This window comes from Schistocerca gregaria, chromosome X (genome assembly GCF_023897955.1).
Source record: "Schistocerca gregaria isolate iqSchGreg1 chromosome X, iqSchGreg1.2, whole genome shotgun sequence".
In the NCBI taxonomy this organism is placed as follows: domain Eukaryota; kingdom Metazoa; phylum Arthropoda; class Insecta; order Orthoptera; family Acrididae; genus Schistocerca; species Schistocerca gregaria.
In genome coordinates, this window is record NC_064931.1 from 609,989,609 (window position 1) to 610,003,740 (window position 14,132).

The 14,132-nt window shown below is 42.8% G+C and overlaps 1 protein-coding gene and 1 non-coding gene across 2 annotated transcripts in view; both read right to left on the reverse strand.

Moving 5' to 3' along the window:
• Window positions 1-14,132, reverse strand: part of LOC126298239 (glutamate receptor ionotropic, NMDA 3A-like) — an 821,644-nt gene that overhangs the window by 654,715 nt on the left and 152,797 nt on the right. Inside the window, exon 4 of the mRNA XM_049989544.1 lies at window positions 6,623-7,057. Within this exon, the coding sequence (XP_049845501.1) occupies window positions 6,623-7,057 (435 nt within the window). The remainder of the gene's footprint in view (window positions 1-6,622; window positions 7,058-14,132) is intronic.
• Window positions 8,013-8,087, reverse strand: Trnat-ugu (transfer RNA threonine (anticodon UGU)). Its single transcript has one exon. It is a non-coding gene; the product is annotated as a tRNA-Thr (tRNA).

A 14,132-nucleotide genomic window follows, 5' to 3' on the forward strand; every position in this document is an offset into this window, starting at 1 on the left:
TCGACTGAAATCGTAGTATTTCCTCCAACACCGTCTCACACATTTCATCTTGTAGGAGAACCAATGTCATTTTAAAAACGAATAAGAAATTTCCGAAACCTCTGAAATAGCGCCCACCCGTTTTGTCCCCATTACTTCTAACATACCATTTAAAATTCCGGTAGAATTATGATACTAAAATACCTGAGACTAATGTTTCATTTTGGTATAAACCAACCATCCGACAGAAATTCAGCTGGTGACAAACAGTAATAACTGGCTGAACGTCTGATATGCATTCCTTCGCGGTCCTCTATATGATAAAACCTTGATTTAAACCATTCCATCCCATATTTTTGTCGCTACGATTATGGCTCCTTCAAAATTTTGATATTCCTAAAAATTATTGAACGCAATACAGTCCATATATCTTTTCGCATCGTATGAAATTCACCTTCGTTCTCACTCATGTAACACGTACGTGCCATACGTCTCGTCAACTGGCTGCCAATGCTTCCAACCCCCCCCCCCCTGGTCTTCCCTCCCAGCCCCTCCCCCCTTCGGTACCGTCCCCTTCTTTTCCGTTACAATTCTTTTGATCCTACATGTATGTATCAACAGTTACACTCCTCAAAATTTTCTACAATTCTGACGTTGCATACTACAGAACTGATGGAATGTTTTCCTTAATATCACATATTAACCATTTCCCGTGATGTTTTACACACTTCATAATTCCCTGCCTTTGCTTCTCCTCTTGCTTAATACCGTGACTTGTCTTTTACTGAATAGTACATATCCATGTTGTACTGACCACTAGTTCTTCACATTAAACCCTTCCACACACTTCAATAAGCCTTCATTAGTGCGGTTCCACTTCATATACCTATACTTACGCTTCGGGCTTATAAATCACCTTTTTTCCAAGTTTTGACCCTACCTTTCATACTGTAATCAATTTACCACCTTCACGTTCACTCTTATCAGTAATATCCTAACAAAATATAACAACAGAGGCTTTGTGCAGTTTCTACCACCGGACATTTACCGTCATTAAAATTTTAAAAGTTACAAATATATTTTTAAAATTAGTTAGGCTAACGAACAATAACTCTTACCACTGACAACCTACAGCCGCCCGTAAAGGGTGAACGAATTTAAGAACAGCACGACAACATATACACGGTATTGTTTCAACGTCATTTTGGAGCCTGATGCTTGACGAGTAGTAGGTAGTGCGAGACGTCTATTTCGATATCGCAGAACCGAAGACGTGCTGCAAAACGATAAGTTCTAGTATATGTTATAAGAAATGCCGCAGCTCTCAAAATATACGGATTCTTCCCCCGCCTGCCTGCCTTTTCCCCCTGTATAGCCGCCGATTCAATGTGTGTGAAATATAGGCACTTGGAAACGGTCCCATTGATGTATTCCAGCCGCCTGCACTCGTGATCTCTTGAATCGTATCAGAGCAGTCTGATAGCGAGGACTCCGGAACGTATCGAGGAAACGCTCTCATTCATATCCTACAGACGCTAATACTTCAGGGTACTGGATTCGTGTTGGAAAAATATACTTTTCGGCTAGAATTTTATTTTTGAGGCAGTTTTCTTTAGATGCAAAAAATTTATGTCTTTCTGATTTTTTTTACAGTGCAGCAATCATAGAACATATCTCTACCAAATGTAGACTTTTTTAAAAACAGAATTCTGGATGGGCTGCGGAGGACGTAGAACCTAGTAGAGTCATACGGTTATAGTTACTTTGTCTATCCGATATCTGCAGCTTGCAGTCCATTTAGTAAATCGTTTGTTGTTGGTTAGAAACAGCCCTTCTGAGAAATTATCACCCATTACTGTAATTATTAAAAGAGTTGATTCATTCGAGTAGAAAAAGTAGCTTTTAAGAAATTTCAGGCAATTTACACCATTACTTCTTAAACACAGCAATTTGTGGTGTACTAGGGTGGTGCGCTTGTGAGGTTGCACCCATTACTATCATTATTGAAAGAACTTATTTATTGCAGTAGAAAATGAAGTGTTTAAGAAATTGTAGTCTATTTACACCCTACTTCTTAAACTGCGCAGTTTCTTCGTGACTTGGGGTGGTACGCTTGTGAAATGGCGTTGTTCGTGCACAAATAGCACGGTAATGAATATATGATGAGGATACTGCTAAGTAAAACATCTCACCGATATTGAAACAGAAAGCAGGTACGATGAAGCACGAACTCTGGCTGGCAAGCTACAGCGAAATTGCGCGCCGCCGAAAACGGGCGTAAGTGTAAAATGCAGGTTGTTCCAAAATAATCATTAGAACTTCGATCATGTATTTTTCATAAATGGCGGTAGATAGAGAAATACACTTTACGGCATATTGTTCACACACGTCTACAATTTCTTTCTTTTTTTTTTTTTTTTGTTTTTTCCTGTTAGTTATTGACGGAAACGGCCAACCCTCATCTGAGGGCACAGTGTGTGGAATGGTTGATGGTGACACCCATGTCCGACGGAACTTCCCGATACGTTACAGAAACATACCACCATCATTCCCGGACATTAGATTGCGGGAAGTGAGGTTCGATAAATCCAGAAGTATCACGAAGAGGGTGCGTTTTGGGCGTGCGAGTAGGACTGATGCAGATGTGGAACGGGTGCAACACACATTCGTCCGGAACCCAACCAAATCAGTCCGTCAAACGTCTCGGCAGTTGCAGCTACCGTCAACCACGTTGCACAAGAACTCTCTCATTTTATTGCTGAGTTTAAGGAAAATGCATAATCTGAGAAGCAGATTCGTCGGGCTATGGGGTTTTTATCATTAAGGACTTTAAGTGTGTGTTCCGTCAACCTTCCAAGATTAGGGCACTGTTCGGCTTTGTGAAAGATGATTTGGGACTTTGGAAACATGGCATATATAACATTCCGTCTCAGTGTCAGGAAGGTTTACTCCAGGACAGGCGCGTAGAAAATCGGCTGTAGCAGAACGTTGTACAACCGAGGGACGCGGGATGAAATTTTACGGTACAGTGGCTGTTGCCGCCGGTGTTCTGCTAAAGGGCGATGCCACCAGCACAATCTTGGAGGGCAGAAGGTGTGTTGAGCGGCCCGTGCGCCGTGTACGATTCACAGCCTTGGCGCCAGTTTTCAGTGGGCGGACATAAGGATCACCGAAATATCGAATCAACTTTATCTTTGGATCCGGCAGCAAACCCGAGGAGACTATCTAGAATCATTACACCAGAAAAGTTTACGAAGTCGCAATATTTAATATAACTAGCTTGTGTGACCGTAATTCCTAATGACAGTATATAATGATGATGTTCGGTTTGTGGGGCGTTCAACTGCGCAATCATCACCGCCCGTACAAAGTCACAATGTTTAAATAGTTCAATTTTTTACGCAATCCGATGTAGTCACTGTCACCAATGCTTATGATGAAAGGATGAGGACAACACAAACACCCATTCCAGGGGCAGAGAAAATCCTCAATCCGGCAGGGAATCGAACCCGGGACCCAGTGATCCGGAGGCAGCAACGCTAGCCACTAGATCACGAGCTGCGGTCGACAGTATACAATGGTTCTCGATCATAACTGTACGGTGTTTATTATTTTCATCGTCAGACTCTGGTTGGTGGGAAGTGGAGAAACAGTGGCATAATATTTCTGATCACTAATGGTGCACCAATTTCCGTTCTTAATATTCAAACACATCTGTTTAATGAGTGCATGAGACACAAAAGATGGTAAGGGGGAAGAAAGAAAAGTTACAGTTTAAGGTGTTACCGCAGCCAGAGTCATCAGAGGCAGAAGGAAGGTCAGTAAAAGAACACGTGTGGAATGGAACGGGAATGGAACACAGCTGTTACCCAGTATGACTCTCATACTTTAAGCATTCGATCTTCCCGATCGGTACAGATCACGGTGGTACAACTGTTGGACGGAAGCACTAACTTCGGCGGTCTTTTTCTTTACCGTAGTAGAAAATATTATTCATAGGATCTTAACATCACATATCTCAGGATAAGTATAAAAGTTTCCTTACTGTTGTCAGACTGAACCTGAAGGTTACTTGCACCAACACGATGGTCCAGTTCAGGAACCCTTTAAAGAAATAAACATTTACTTTTCGATACCAGCACTTGCCATTCTTTACTGTTAATCACAATCTGTTTCAAACTTTGGACACTAAACTGAGAGGATCAACATCATGGGATTTTTCGGTGAAGTGGTGAGCAACCGTATACATTAACACAACATTCAGCAGCTGGTGTAGGCGGCGAAACTTCTGGGTGGGAAACACTGTATGCAGTGAAGTCCCTTCAGCTGATTATGGCAAGACGATGAGACTAAATAAAGTTTCTTGTGGATGGGCAAATAGTAAACTACTCGATCAACAGTGTCACATGTACGTATATAGCACTTCCATGCCAATCCGAGGGAAATATAGCAGTCATCTTTAGTCACAACCTGAACATGATCACTGGCAATGATTGTGACTTATCCAAAGCTATCTACTTGCTAAGCTAACCAACGTGAGGTTGGACTTTGATGCATGAGTACACATGTGGATATGGAAGGAGATTATTCAACTGTTTCATCTGGTTACGTCACTCTGGAAGAATGTCACTATCCACAGCCGAAGAGGACTTTTTATATAAAGTCTGGTAATTTTAGCCATGGTACCTGATATTCTGTACTGATTTTCGGATTTTAATGCATTGTTTCTCAGGAAGACTTGGTGCAGGTTGATAGGGCTTCGATAAATGTGTAGATGTTTGATAATGGCATGAATTCGCTCTTACACAAGGACTGTAGGCCAATAATGGCAAACATTTTAAGAACATTTAAAGATTTTAGTATTTTTTTTTTGAAATTCCATCGATGCGAAAGGCAATGTTTATGTACGTATACGGCCAAAAGACAACGAATATCCGGAAGTAGGAATGACGAGAGATTTGGACAAGACAAAATTTCTTATACATGCAAATGAAATGATGAATGTTTTTTATTGATTTCCGTATTTTATACGTAATACGTAAAAATAGCAGTTGCTGATGATGATGTTTGGCCTGTGGGGCGCTCAACTGCACGGTCATCAGCGCCCGTATGAAGTCTCAATTTTTACACAGTCCAACTTTTACACAATCCAATCTAGCCAACGCACGAATGATGATAATGATAAAATGATGAGGACAACACAGACACCCAATCCCCGGTCAGAGAAAATCCCCAAACCGGCCGGAAATCGAACCCAGGATCCCCTGATCCAGAGGCAGCAACGCTAACCACTAGACCACGAGCTACGGGCGCAGCTGCCTAATACTTCCAGGCCATGATTCTACATATTTCAAGCGATCTCTATTTCACTTGCTGATTCGTGCTCGTGTAAAATATCTGCGCTTCGCTAAGTCAGAGGAGGTTCTACAATGTGTCAATCATTCGTGCCAAATCTTTCCAGCTGTCATCATATAGTTATTGATTTCATGCAACTTCATACAAGCACATTACTAAGAACTGTTCATCGATCAGATGATCCCTCCTCAGCCTTTCGTCTGATTTTCTAAACTTATACAGAGTGCTACCTTTCACGACACATTCCACCAAAAGTTAACGTTGAACTTTGTCTTACTGAGTTCGTGTAATTATGGGCTTCCAGTGAGATGCTAAAATCTTACTTAACGATCCTATCAGCTTGTCTAAGAAGAGGAGTTACTTCAAGTAAGGAATACTTTGGACTAAAATCTTATTATTTCATTATTCCAAATGAATTAAATCACTGTATATGCGCACATATTGCGCTGCATCGAGTTTAAAAATGAATCCTTGTCTAACTCATAGTAAGCTCCTGGTATTCAGCTTCTTGCATGATGAGGGGGGTAACAGCGTTTTTCCGGCTATGCAGTGATACGAGGCAGTACATTGCTTAAATTAGAAAAGGAGAAGTTCAATATTCAACGAATTCCATGAAAAGAAGTCGTAAAAAATTTCATAGCTTTACGGTAGAAGAAATGAACGTTGTGGTTTATTACAGGAGACCTGTGATACGCTGATATTTCATTGGTAATGGTGATTGTAGCAGAGGAATTGTCTACCTTACCCTATGGTTCCTGACAGCTACCCAAGCATTAAATAGCATTCTGGCTATGTTCTTGGAATGAACTGTGGGAATAAACAAGCATATGAATTCAGTCCACAGATATTATCTTCTCCTTACCTGAAATTTTTGGTATCGTAGAATACCTAAGATTACCACTAGAGACAGTTTTGTACTACTGAAACACTATGTAAAAGTTTTGATTTTATGCAAACCATTGGTACTTTATTAGGTACAAGCCTCGTAAATATTAATATTTATTTATGTAAAAGTTGAAAGAGCGTGGAAAGTAAGTAAGCGCTGTTGTTCGTGACCTCTCTGTCAAAGCAAATTCATCAAAGTGAGGAGAACTCCAGGAATATTATTTTGTTTAGTACCTAAGTCATCATCACTTGTCTATTGGACGCTAGTACATTAAGAAAACGAAAAGGCAGGAACCATTCACAATTTGCAGGTTAACTGGAAGCTACTGATAAGCCTAAAATGCAGAGAGAGAGAGAGAGAGAGAGAGAGAGAGAGAGAGAGAGAGAGAGAGAGAGAACTTACACTTCTGTCGTGGTAGTTGCTGACGGCGTTCTGGAAGAAGAGGCCGGCGATGAGTGCGGCGATGTTGGCTGTGTAGCTGGCGACAAAGATGACGGAGAATCCACCCCACACATTAATGAGGAACTTGTTGGGCCACGACTTGGGCGCCTTGAAGGCGACCAGGTGTCCACACAACAGTCCCCACATCACCCAGAGCGCAGACGCGATGCTGAAGTTCTTGCTGCGCTGGCGGCCCCAGGGGTTGAGGCCAAACGGACTCAGCCACTCGTAGACAGCGACGGCCATAGCGGTGATGTTGAGCGACGTGAAGATGGCGATCCACAGCTCGGGGCTGAAAGGCAGCAGGAAGGCGAGCAGCGGCACGTCGTTGCGCTCGGCCGGCGCCGCGAGGAAAGACACGCCGCTGAAGAAGTACGGCACCGAGAAATCGATCACCTGCAACCGCGAAAACCGACACTTTACGTTAATTATTCGCACCGCTCCAACCTTCGCACAGTCATTAAATCACACATTTTTCATCTGATCCGTCTAAGAATTTGCATCGCTAGTCACATATTCCGGCTGGCCGGTGTGGCGGTGCGGTTAAAGGCGCTTCAGTCTGGAACCGCGTGACCGCTACGGTCGCAGGTTCGAATCCTGCCTCGGGCATGGATGTGTGTGATGTCCTTAGGTTAGTTAGGTTTAAGTAGTTCTAAGTTCTAGGGGACTTATGACCACAGATGTTGAGTCCCATAGTGCTCAGAGCCATTTGAACCATTTGATTTTTTTTCACATATTCGGAACGAATTCGACAGATGTATAAGTAATTCTCATAGGCTGTTTTTTTCATTTGCAGACCTAATAATAAATAAAAATTAATACAAAACTAAGAATAAAACATTAGAGCCCACTATGGATCATGCTTTCCTTCATGAAATTTCTAGAGATTGTGGCTTCATAAAGAAGGTATTGAATAGGATTGGGGAGAAGAGAAGTTTGTGGCACAAGTTGGCGAGAAGAAGGAATCGGTTGGTAGGACATGTTCTGAGGCATCAAGGGATCACCAATTTAGTATTGGAGGGCAGCGTGGAGGGTAAAAATTGTAGAGGGAGACCAAGAGATGAATATACTAAGCAGATTCAGAAGGGTGTAGGTTGCAGTAGGTACTGGGAGATGAAGAGGCTTGCACAGGATAGAGTAGCATGGAGAGCTGCATCAAACCAGTCTCAGGACTGAAGACCTCAACAAAAGAAGTAAAATTATAAACTCTATGTGAAGGTGGTATCTGTTCGCGAAAGAACAGATACCATTGATGACAGTACAGCTTCTCTACAATGAAATGATAATTAAATCCACACCCTAGCTGCAACCAGGCGTTGATATACATCATTGGGGACATGTTGAAAATGTGTGCCCCGACCGGGACTCCAACCCGGGATCTCCTGCTTACATGGCAGACGCTCTATCCATCTGAGCCACCGAGGGCACAGAGGATAGGGCGCCTGCAGGGACGTATACCCTACACGCTCCCCGTGAGACCCACATTCCCAACATGGCTTCACCACTACATTCGTAGTGCGCCTAATAGATGTTTGCCTATCACACTCATTACTCATGGCAGGTTAATTTTCCAAGTCCCCTACGAGTTGGGGCATAGCGTGCGCGTTCGCACAAGAACGTCAATAGCCCGGTAGCAATATTTTTACTATATATGAAGGTAGTATCTGTTGCCGAAAGAACAGATACCATTGATGACCGTGCAGTTTCTCTAGAATGGTATCTGTTCTTTCGGGAACAGATAATACCTTCATATATAGTTAAAATATGATCTTCTTGTGCGAACGCACACGCTATGCCCCAACTCGTACGAGACTTGGTAGATTAATTTTGCCACGAGTAATGAGTGTGATGGGCAAACATCTATTAGGCGCACTACGAATGTAGTGGAGTGGACATGTTGGGAGTGTGGGTCTCACGGGGAGCGTGCAAGGGATAAGCCCCTGCAGGTGCACTATCCACTGTGCCACTTGAACAGGAGATCCCATTCTGGGCACACATTTTCACCATGTCCCCAATGATGTACATCAATGCCTGTTTGCAGTTAGGGTGTCGATTTAACTATCATTACACAATTATAAACAGACCATCGTTTGACCATCTCACGGAACCCCCTATGGAGAACATAGTAAACGGGCATCCACGGAGTAGAGAAACAACTGAAAGAGTTGAAACAAGAAAGTCACCAGGTTCTGGTGGAATCCCGTTTCGGTTTTACATAGAGTACTCTAAGGCATTGGCCTATTATTTAGCTTGCATTTCTCGCGAATCCCTCTCTCGCTGCAAAGTTCCAAGCAAATGGAAAAAAGCGCACGTGAATGCTGTATGTAAGAAGGGTAAGAGGAAGGACCTGCAAAATTACAGACCAATATCCTTAACATCGGTTTGCTGCAGAATTCATGAATGTTTTGTCAGTTCGAAGCTTCCGTTCACGGATCAGCACTGTTATAAAAAGCATCGCCTGTGTGAAACTCAGGTCGCTCTTTTCTCACATGACATAATGCGAACTATAAATGAAGAGCAACTGGCACATTTCCTAAAAGCGTTTTTACACTTTGCCACAATGCAGGGCGTTAACGAAGGTATGAGCATACGGAATAGTTTCACAGATTTGTGACTGGCTCGGAGAGTTTTTAAGTAACATAAGCCAGTAGGTTGACCTCAATGGCAAGTGCTCATCACACACAAGGGTATCGTCAGGAGTGCCTCAGGGAAGTCTGACAGGACAGCTATAGTTTTGGTCTGGTGCACAAGGTGAACAGCAGTCTGCTGCTGTTTGCTGATAATACAATGATGTACTGAAGGTGTCGTTGTTGAGTGACTGTAGGATGATACGAGATGACTTAGACAGTATTTCTAGTTGGTGTTATGAAAGGGAACTAGCTGTAAGTGTAGAAAAATTTGAATTAATGCAGATAAGCAGGTAAAATAGACGCGTAATATAGGAATTCAGCACTAGTAGCATGATTCTTGACACAGTCACTTTGATTAAATAGCTGGCAGTAACGTTGCAAAGCAATATGAAATGGAATGAGCGTAGGATTGCACAGGGTGGGACAAATAAAAGTGACCCGGAGAACAAAGTTTCAGGGTACAAAGAAACACAGCAGAGGGAATGATGTACAGTTCTAACCTGACTCTAGCAGATGTTGAAAGTGACCACCATTCATCTCTTGGCACTTTTGGGCCATGGTAAGAAAGCTGCTGTAGACAAATCGAAGGTGGACTGCTGGAATTGCCGCAATCTCATGCGAAGTGTTCTCCTGCAGTTTCTGAAGTCTATGAGGGTTGTTGCGATAAATCTTAGACTTGAGGACTCCCCACACAGAGTACTCGCACACCAGCAGGTCAGGTGACCTGGGTGCCCAGTTAGCCGCGACCAGACTAACCTCTGCTAACAACCCTGGCAGGCGTGAAGATTGTGTTAATGTGCTCCAAGCTTCTGCCGGATGTATGGTCTGTTGTTCCATCCTGGTGGAACTAACAGAGTGTTGTTATATGCATACATTCAGGTCCAATCGTATTTATTTGCCCCGCCCAGCAATATAGAAAGCAAACGATCGACTTTGGTTTTTTGGGAGAATCTTAGAAAAGTGTGATTCAACTGTGAAGAAACTGCATAAAGGACACTAGTGCGACCCATTGCTGAGTACTGTTCGCGTGTTTGGATTCCCCACAAAGTGGAATTACAGGAACAAATCGAAGTAATTCAGAGGTGGGCTGCCAGATTTGTTACCGAAAGGTTCGAATAACACGCAAGTATTACGGAGATGCCTTGAGAACTCAAATGGCAACCCCTGGAACGAAGGCGACATTCATTTCAAGGAAAACTTCTGAAAAATTAAGAGAGCCGGCATTTGAAATTCGAAAAAGAAGGAAGGAAGATTAGATTTAAAATCCAGTCGACATCGGGGTCATTAGAGACAGAGAACTAGCTCGGATTGGGTGAGGATGGAGAAAGAAGTCGGAGGTACCCTTTCAAAGGGACCATCCCGGAGCCGGCCAGTGTGGCCGAGCGGTTCTACGCACTTCACTCTGCAACCACGCGACCGCAGGTTCGAATCCTGCTTCGGGCATGGATGTGCGTGATGTCCATAGGTTAGTTAGGTTTGAGTAGTTCTAAGTTCTAGGGAATTGACGACCTCAGAAGTTAAGACCCATAGTGCTCAGAGCCATTTGAACCACTTGAACCATCCCGGAATTTGCCTGGAGTGGTTTAGGGAAATCACGGAAAACATGGAATACCTAGGAGTGACCATCCGTAGCGACCTAAAGTGCAATGATCGTATAAAACGTCTTGTTAAAGAAGCAGATGCCAGGCTGAGATTCATCAGAAGAATCTCAAAGGATCGTAATTGTCCCACGAAAGAAATGGCTTGCAAGACACTCATTCGACCGTCTGAGTATTGCTCGTCACCATGAGACTCTTTCTAGGTTGAATTTACACTTTGAGTACCAGTTGTTTCGGCCAGAGACAACCAGTCAAATTGGTTCAAATGGCTCTTAGCACTATGGGACTTAACGTCTATGGTCATCAGTCCCCTAGAACTTAGAACTATTTAAAGCTAACTAACCTAAGGACATCACACAACACCCAGTCATCACGAGGCAGAGAAAATCCCTGACCCCGCCGGGAATCGAACCCGGGAACCCGGGCGCGGGAAGCGAGAACGCTACCACACGACAACGAGCGGCGGACAAACAACCAGTCTTTTCAGAACCAGTTTTACGACTGTAGTACACCGTAGCAGTCACTTAGAGCATTTGAACCAACAATCGGTGCGATTGTGCTACGTGACTACAGGAGAGTGTGACATGACATTCTTAAAGTGATCGCTTTGAGGAAATCATTGAATGAGAAAGGAAGTATACCTAAAATAACAGTAACGTAAATCTGAGTTTGTGGTACAGCCTTTGTGAATGGTTTCTAACTGTGATGGTAAAGGTCAAATTCGTGAATAATTTCAAAGTTAATTTTTTTGTATTGTTGGAACGCAAAGGGTTAACAGAAGAGAGAGGAAAGAGCCGTCGCAGAGTGCCACGTTTGGTCACGGGCTTCTTTAATAAGCGGGATACCGTTGTTGAGATGCCCAGCGAACTATAGTGTCAGATGCTACAAGAAAGGGGTTGCGCATCTGAGAGACATTTACTGTTAAAATTCCGAGAGCGTACGGCATAAGGAAATCGACATTATTTCCGCCCATACACGTCTCGCTAAATGTTTAGGATAAGAAAATAGGAGAAATTAGAGTATTTATGGAGATTTCCGACGGTCTTTCTCGAAACGCGCCATTCGCGAATGGAACAGGAAAGGGGGAACACACAGTGATACCAATGTACCCTCCGCCACACACCGTGAGGTCGCTTGTGGAGTATCAGTGTAGATGCAAATGTAAATCTTGAGTAGGGACAGATTTACCGTTAATAAACTCTCTTCTTTGAATAAAATAGGTTTACGTAGCACGAGTTGGTTACATTGGTTCTGGGTTTCGCTTCCACTAACAAATAAATAAGTGGCAGAGAAATCTCACTGTTCTAGTCTCGCAATCAACAATTACGGCATAAAATGCATGATTACCGAATCGTTCACATCTTGTGAGTCCTAGCTGCAATGCAGGGCGCATTTAATCTAGAATGAGTCTAAAGCTAGATTGAGAGCAAAAATCGTCTTTTCTTGGTTCTGCCCATCGCCTGTGGAAATTCTTCATTCGTTTTAAGAGTATGAATAATCATTCCACAACCACATTATATTTATTTGTTTAGTTTTAACACATGTACGATTCTTGGAACCTAAAATCCTTTATCAAATGTAACCTTTACCAGGAAGAAAATAGATCGACTGTAAACTGCTACAACTACCGCGTATTTGCATATTACGTATATTTACAGTTTATTGTACTGGTTCAAATCGCAAATGAGGTCTTCGGAGGCCGAAACTATTAATGGATTTCAGGTTTTGTGTGATTTGCTTCGAGGCGTTTCCGTGATTTCAACTTGAGCTGACTGGGCCTCTGAGAAGGCATCTCTTAACAATTTTTCCTATGAGCAAGTGCACTAGCGGTGACGTCACGACTTCGAGTGTCCCACCGACCGTAGGTCACCTTGAGAAAGGTTCTACCTGGTTACAAAAGTGTCCTATTGTATACGAAAGCGTTTTCTCCTCCTGTGTACTAATACTAAAAATGAAATGATCCTATGGCATTTATTGCGGGGGATATCCTCTTCTGGGTTCGGCCGCTGTACTGCAAGACTTTTTAGATGACGCCACTTGGGCGACTTGCGTGTCAATGATGAAGAAAATGATGATGGACACACAATACCCAGTCCCCTGCCGGCATTAGAACCCGGGTCCCCTTGCTTGGTAGGTGGTAACGCTACCACTGCGCTACGGAGCCGACCAAAAAAAAAAAAGACGAGTTGATAACAAATGTATAATACTTTATTGCATTTCATGTGAATAGGTATTTCCTTATTTCGCTGACGGTTGCCCATCGTTTCAGAAATAGAGAAGCCTTACGCGTTAATGTCTGTCTCCTGACATCTTGACAGGGCATGGACTACTTAAATGCAATGGGGCGCAATTCGGCTTCCTATAAATACTAAGGTTTTGGGAACAAATTAGAAGAGGAGTAAACTTTTTCCTTATAAATTAGTTCTTCGTGGTTTTTTCCTCATAACAATGGTGATAAGGCTAATTTATAACTGTCAATTTGCTTTAAGTTGTTCCATTCTTTCCCAGAGAGAAATTGTTTCTGACAAATGGTCAATAATTTTCGGTTCCAGGTCGTTCTTGACTTACAAGAAACACTCAGCTAATAGACTTTCTCTATCGAAGTCGCTGTGGATACGTCAAGCCCGAATTAAATCGTTTTTATTAATGTGATGCTAGGTTTCGTGTAATTAGCTGAACATCACTGTTGAGGGAAATCAGTTCAAATAAACAATTCAATGATACTGTAAAAAAAAATTCAACGAGACTGTAATCATGAGACAGATACAGTTGTGTGTATCAATGGCAATTAATAATTCATTATTATCGAAAAAACAGTGAAGGGGGTAGTATCTATATTGAAAAATATGGTATAAGGTAGCACTAGGCATGAACTGAGGGATCATTGTTTCGTTAATACTCAGCCTCCAAAGGCGTATTGGTAACTCTTTGCGTGGTTACTGGCAGCCTCAGACTTGCAGTCTACATCTACATACATATTCTGCAGGCCACGCGACGTATGGTGGAGGGTATCTTGTACCCTACACCAAATAAAAATTATGTCTAAGTGATCTTTTATCCGCTGTGGCCTAGCGGTTCTAGGCGCTTCAGTCCATAACCGCGCTGCTGCTACGGTCACAGGTTCGAATCCTGCCTCGGACATGGATGTGTGTGATGTCCTTAGGATAGTTATGTTTAAGTAGTTCTAAGGTAGTTCTAAGTCTAGGGGACTGATGACCTCAGATGTTAAGTCACATAGTGCTT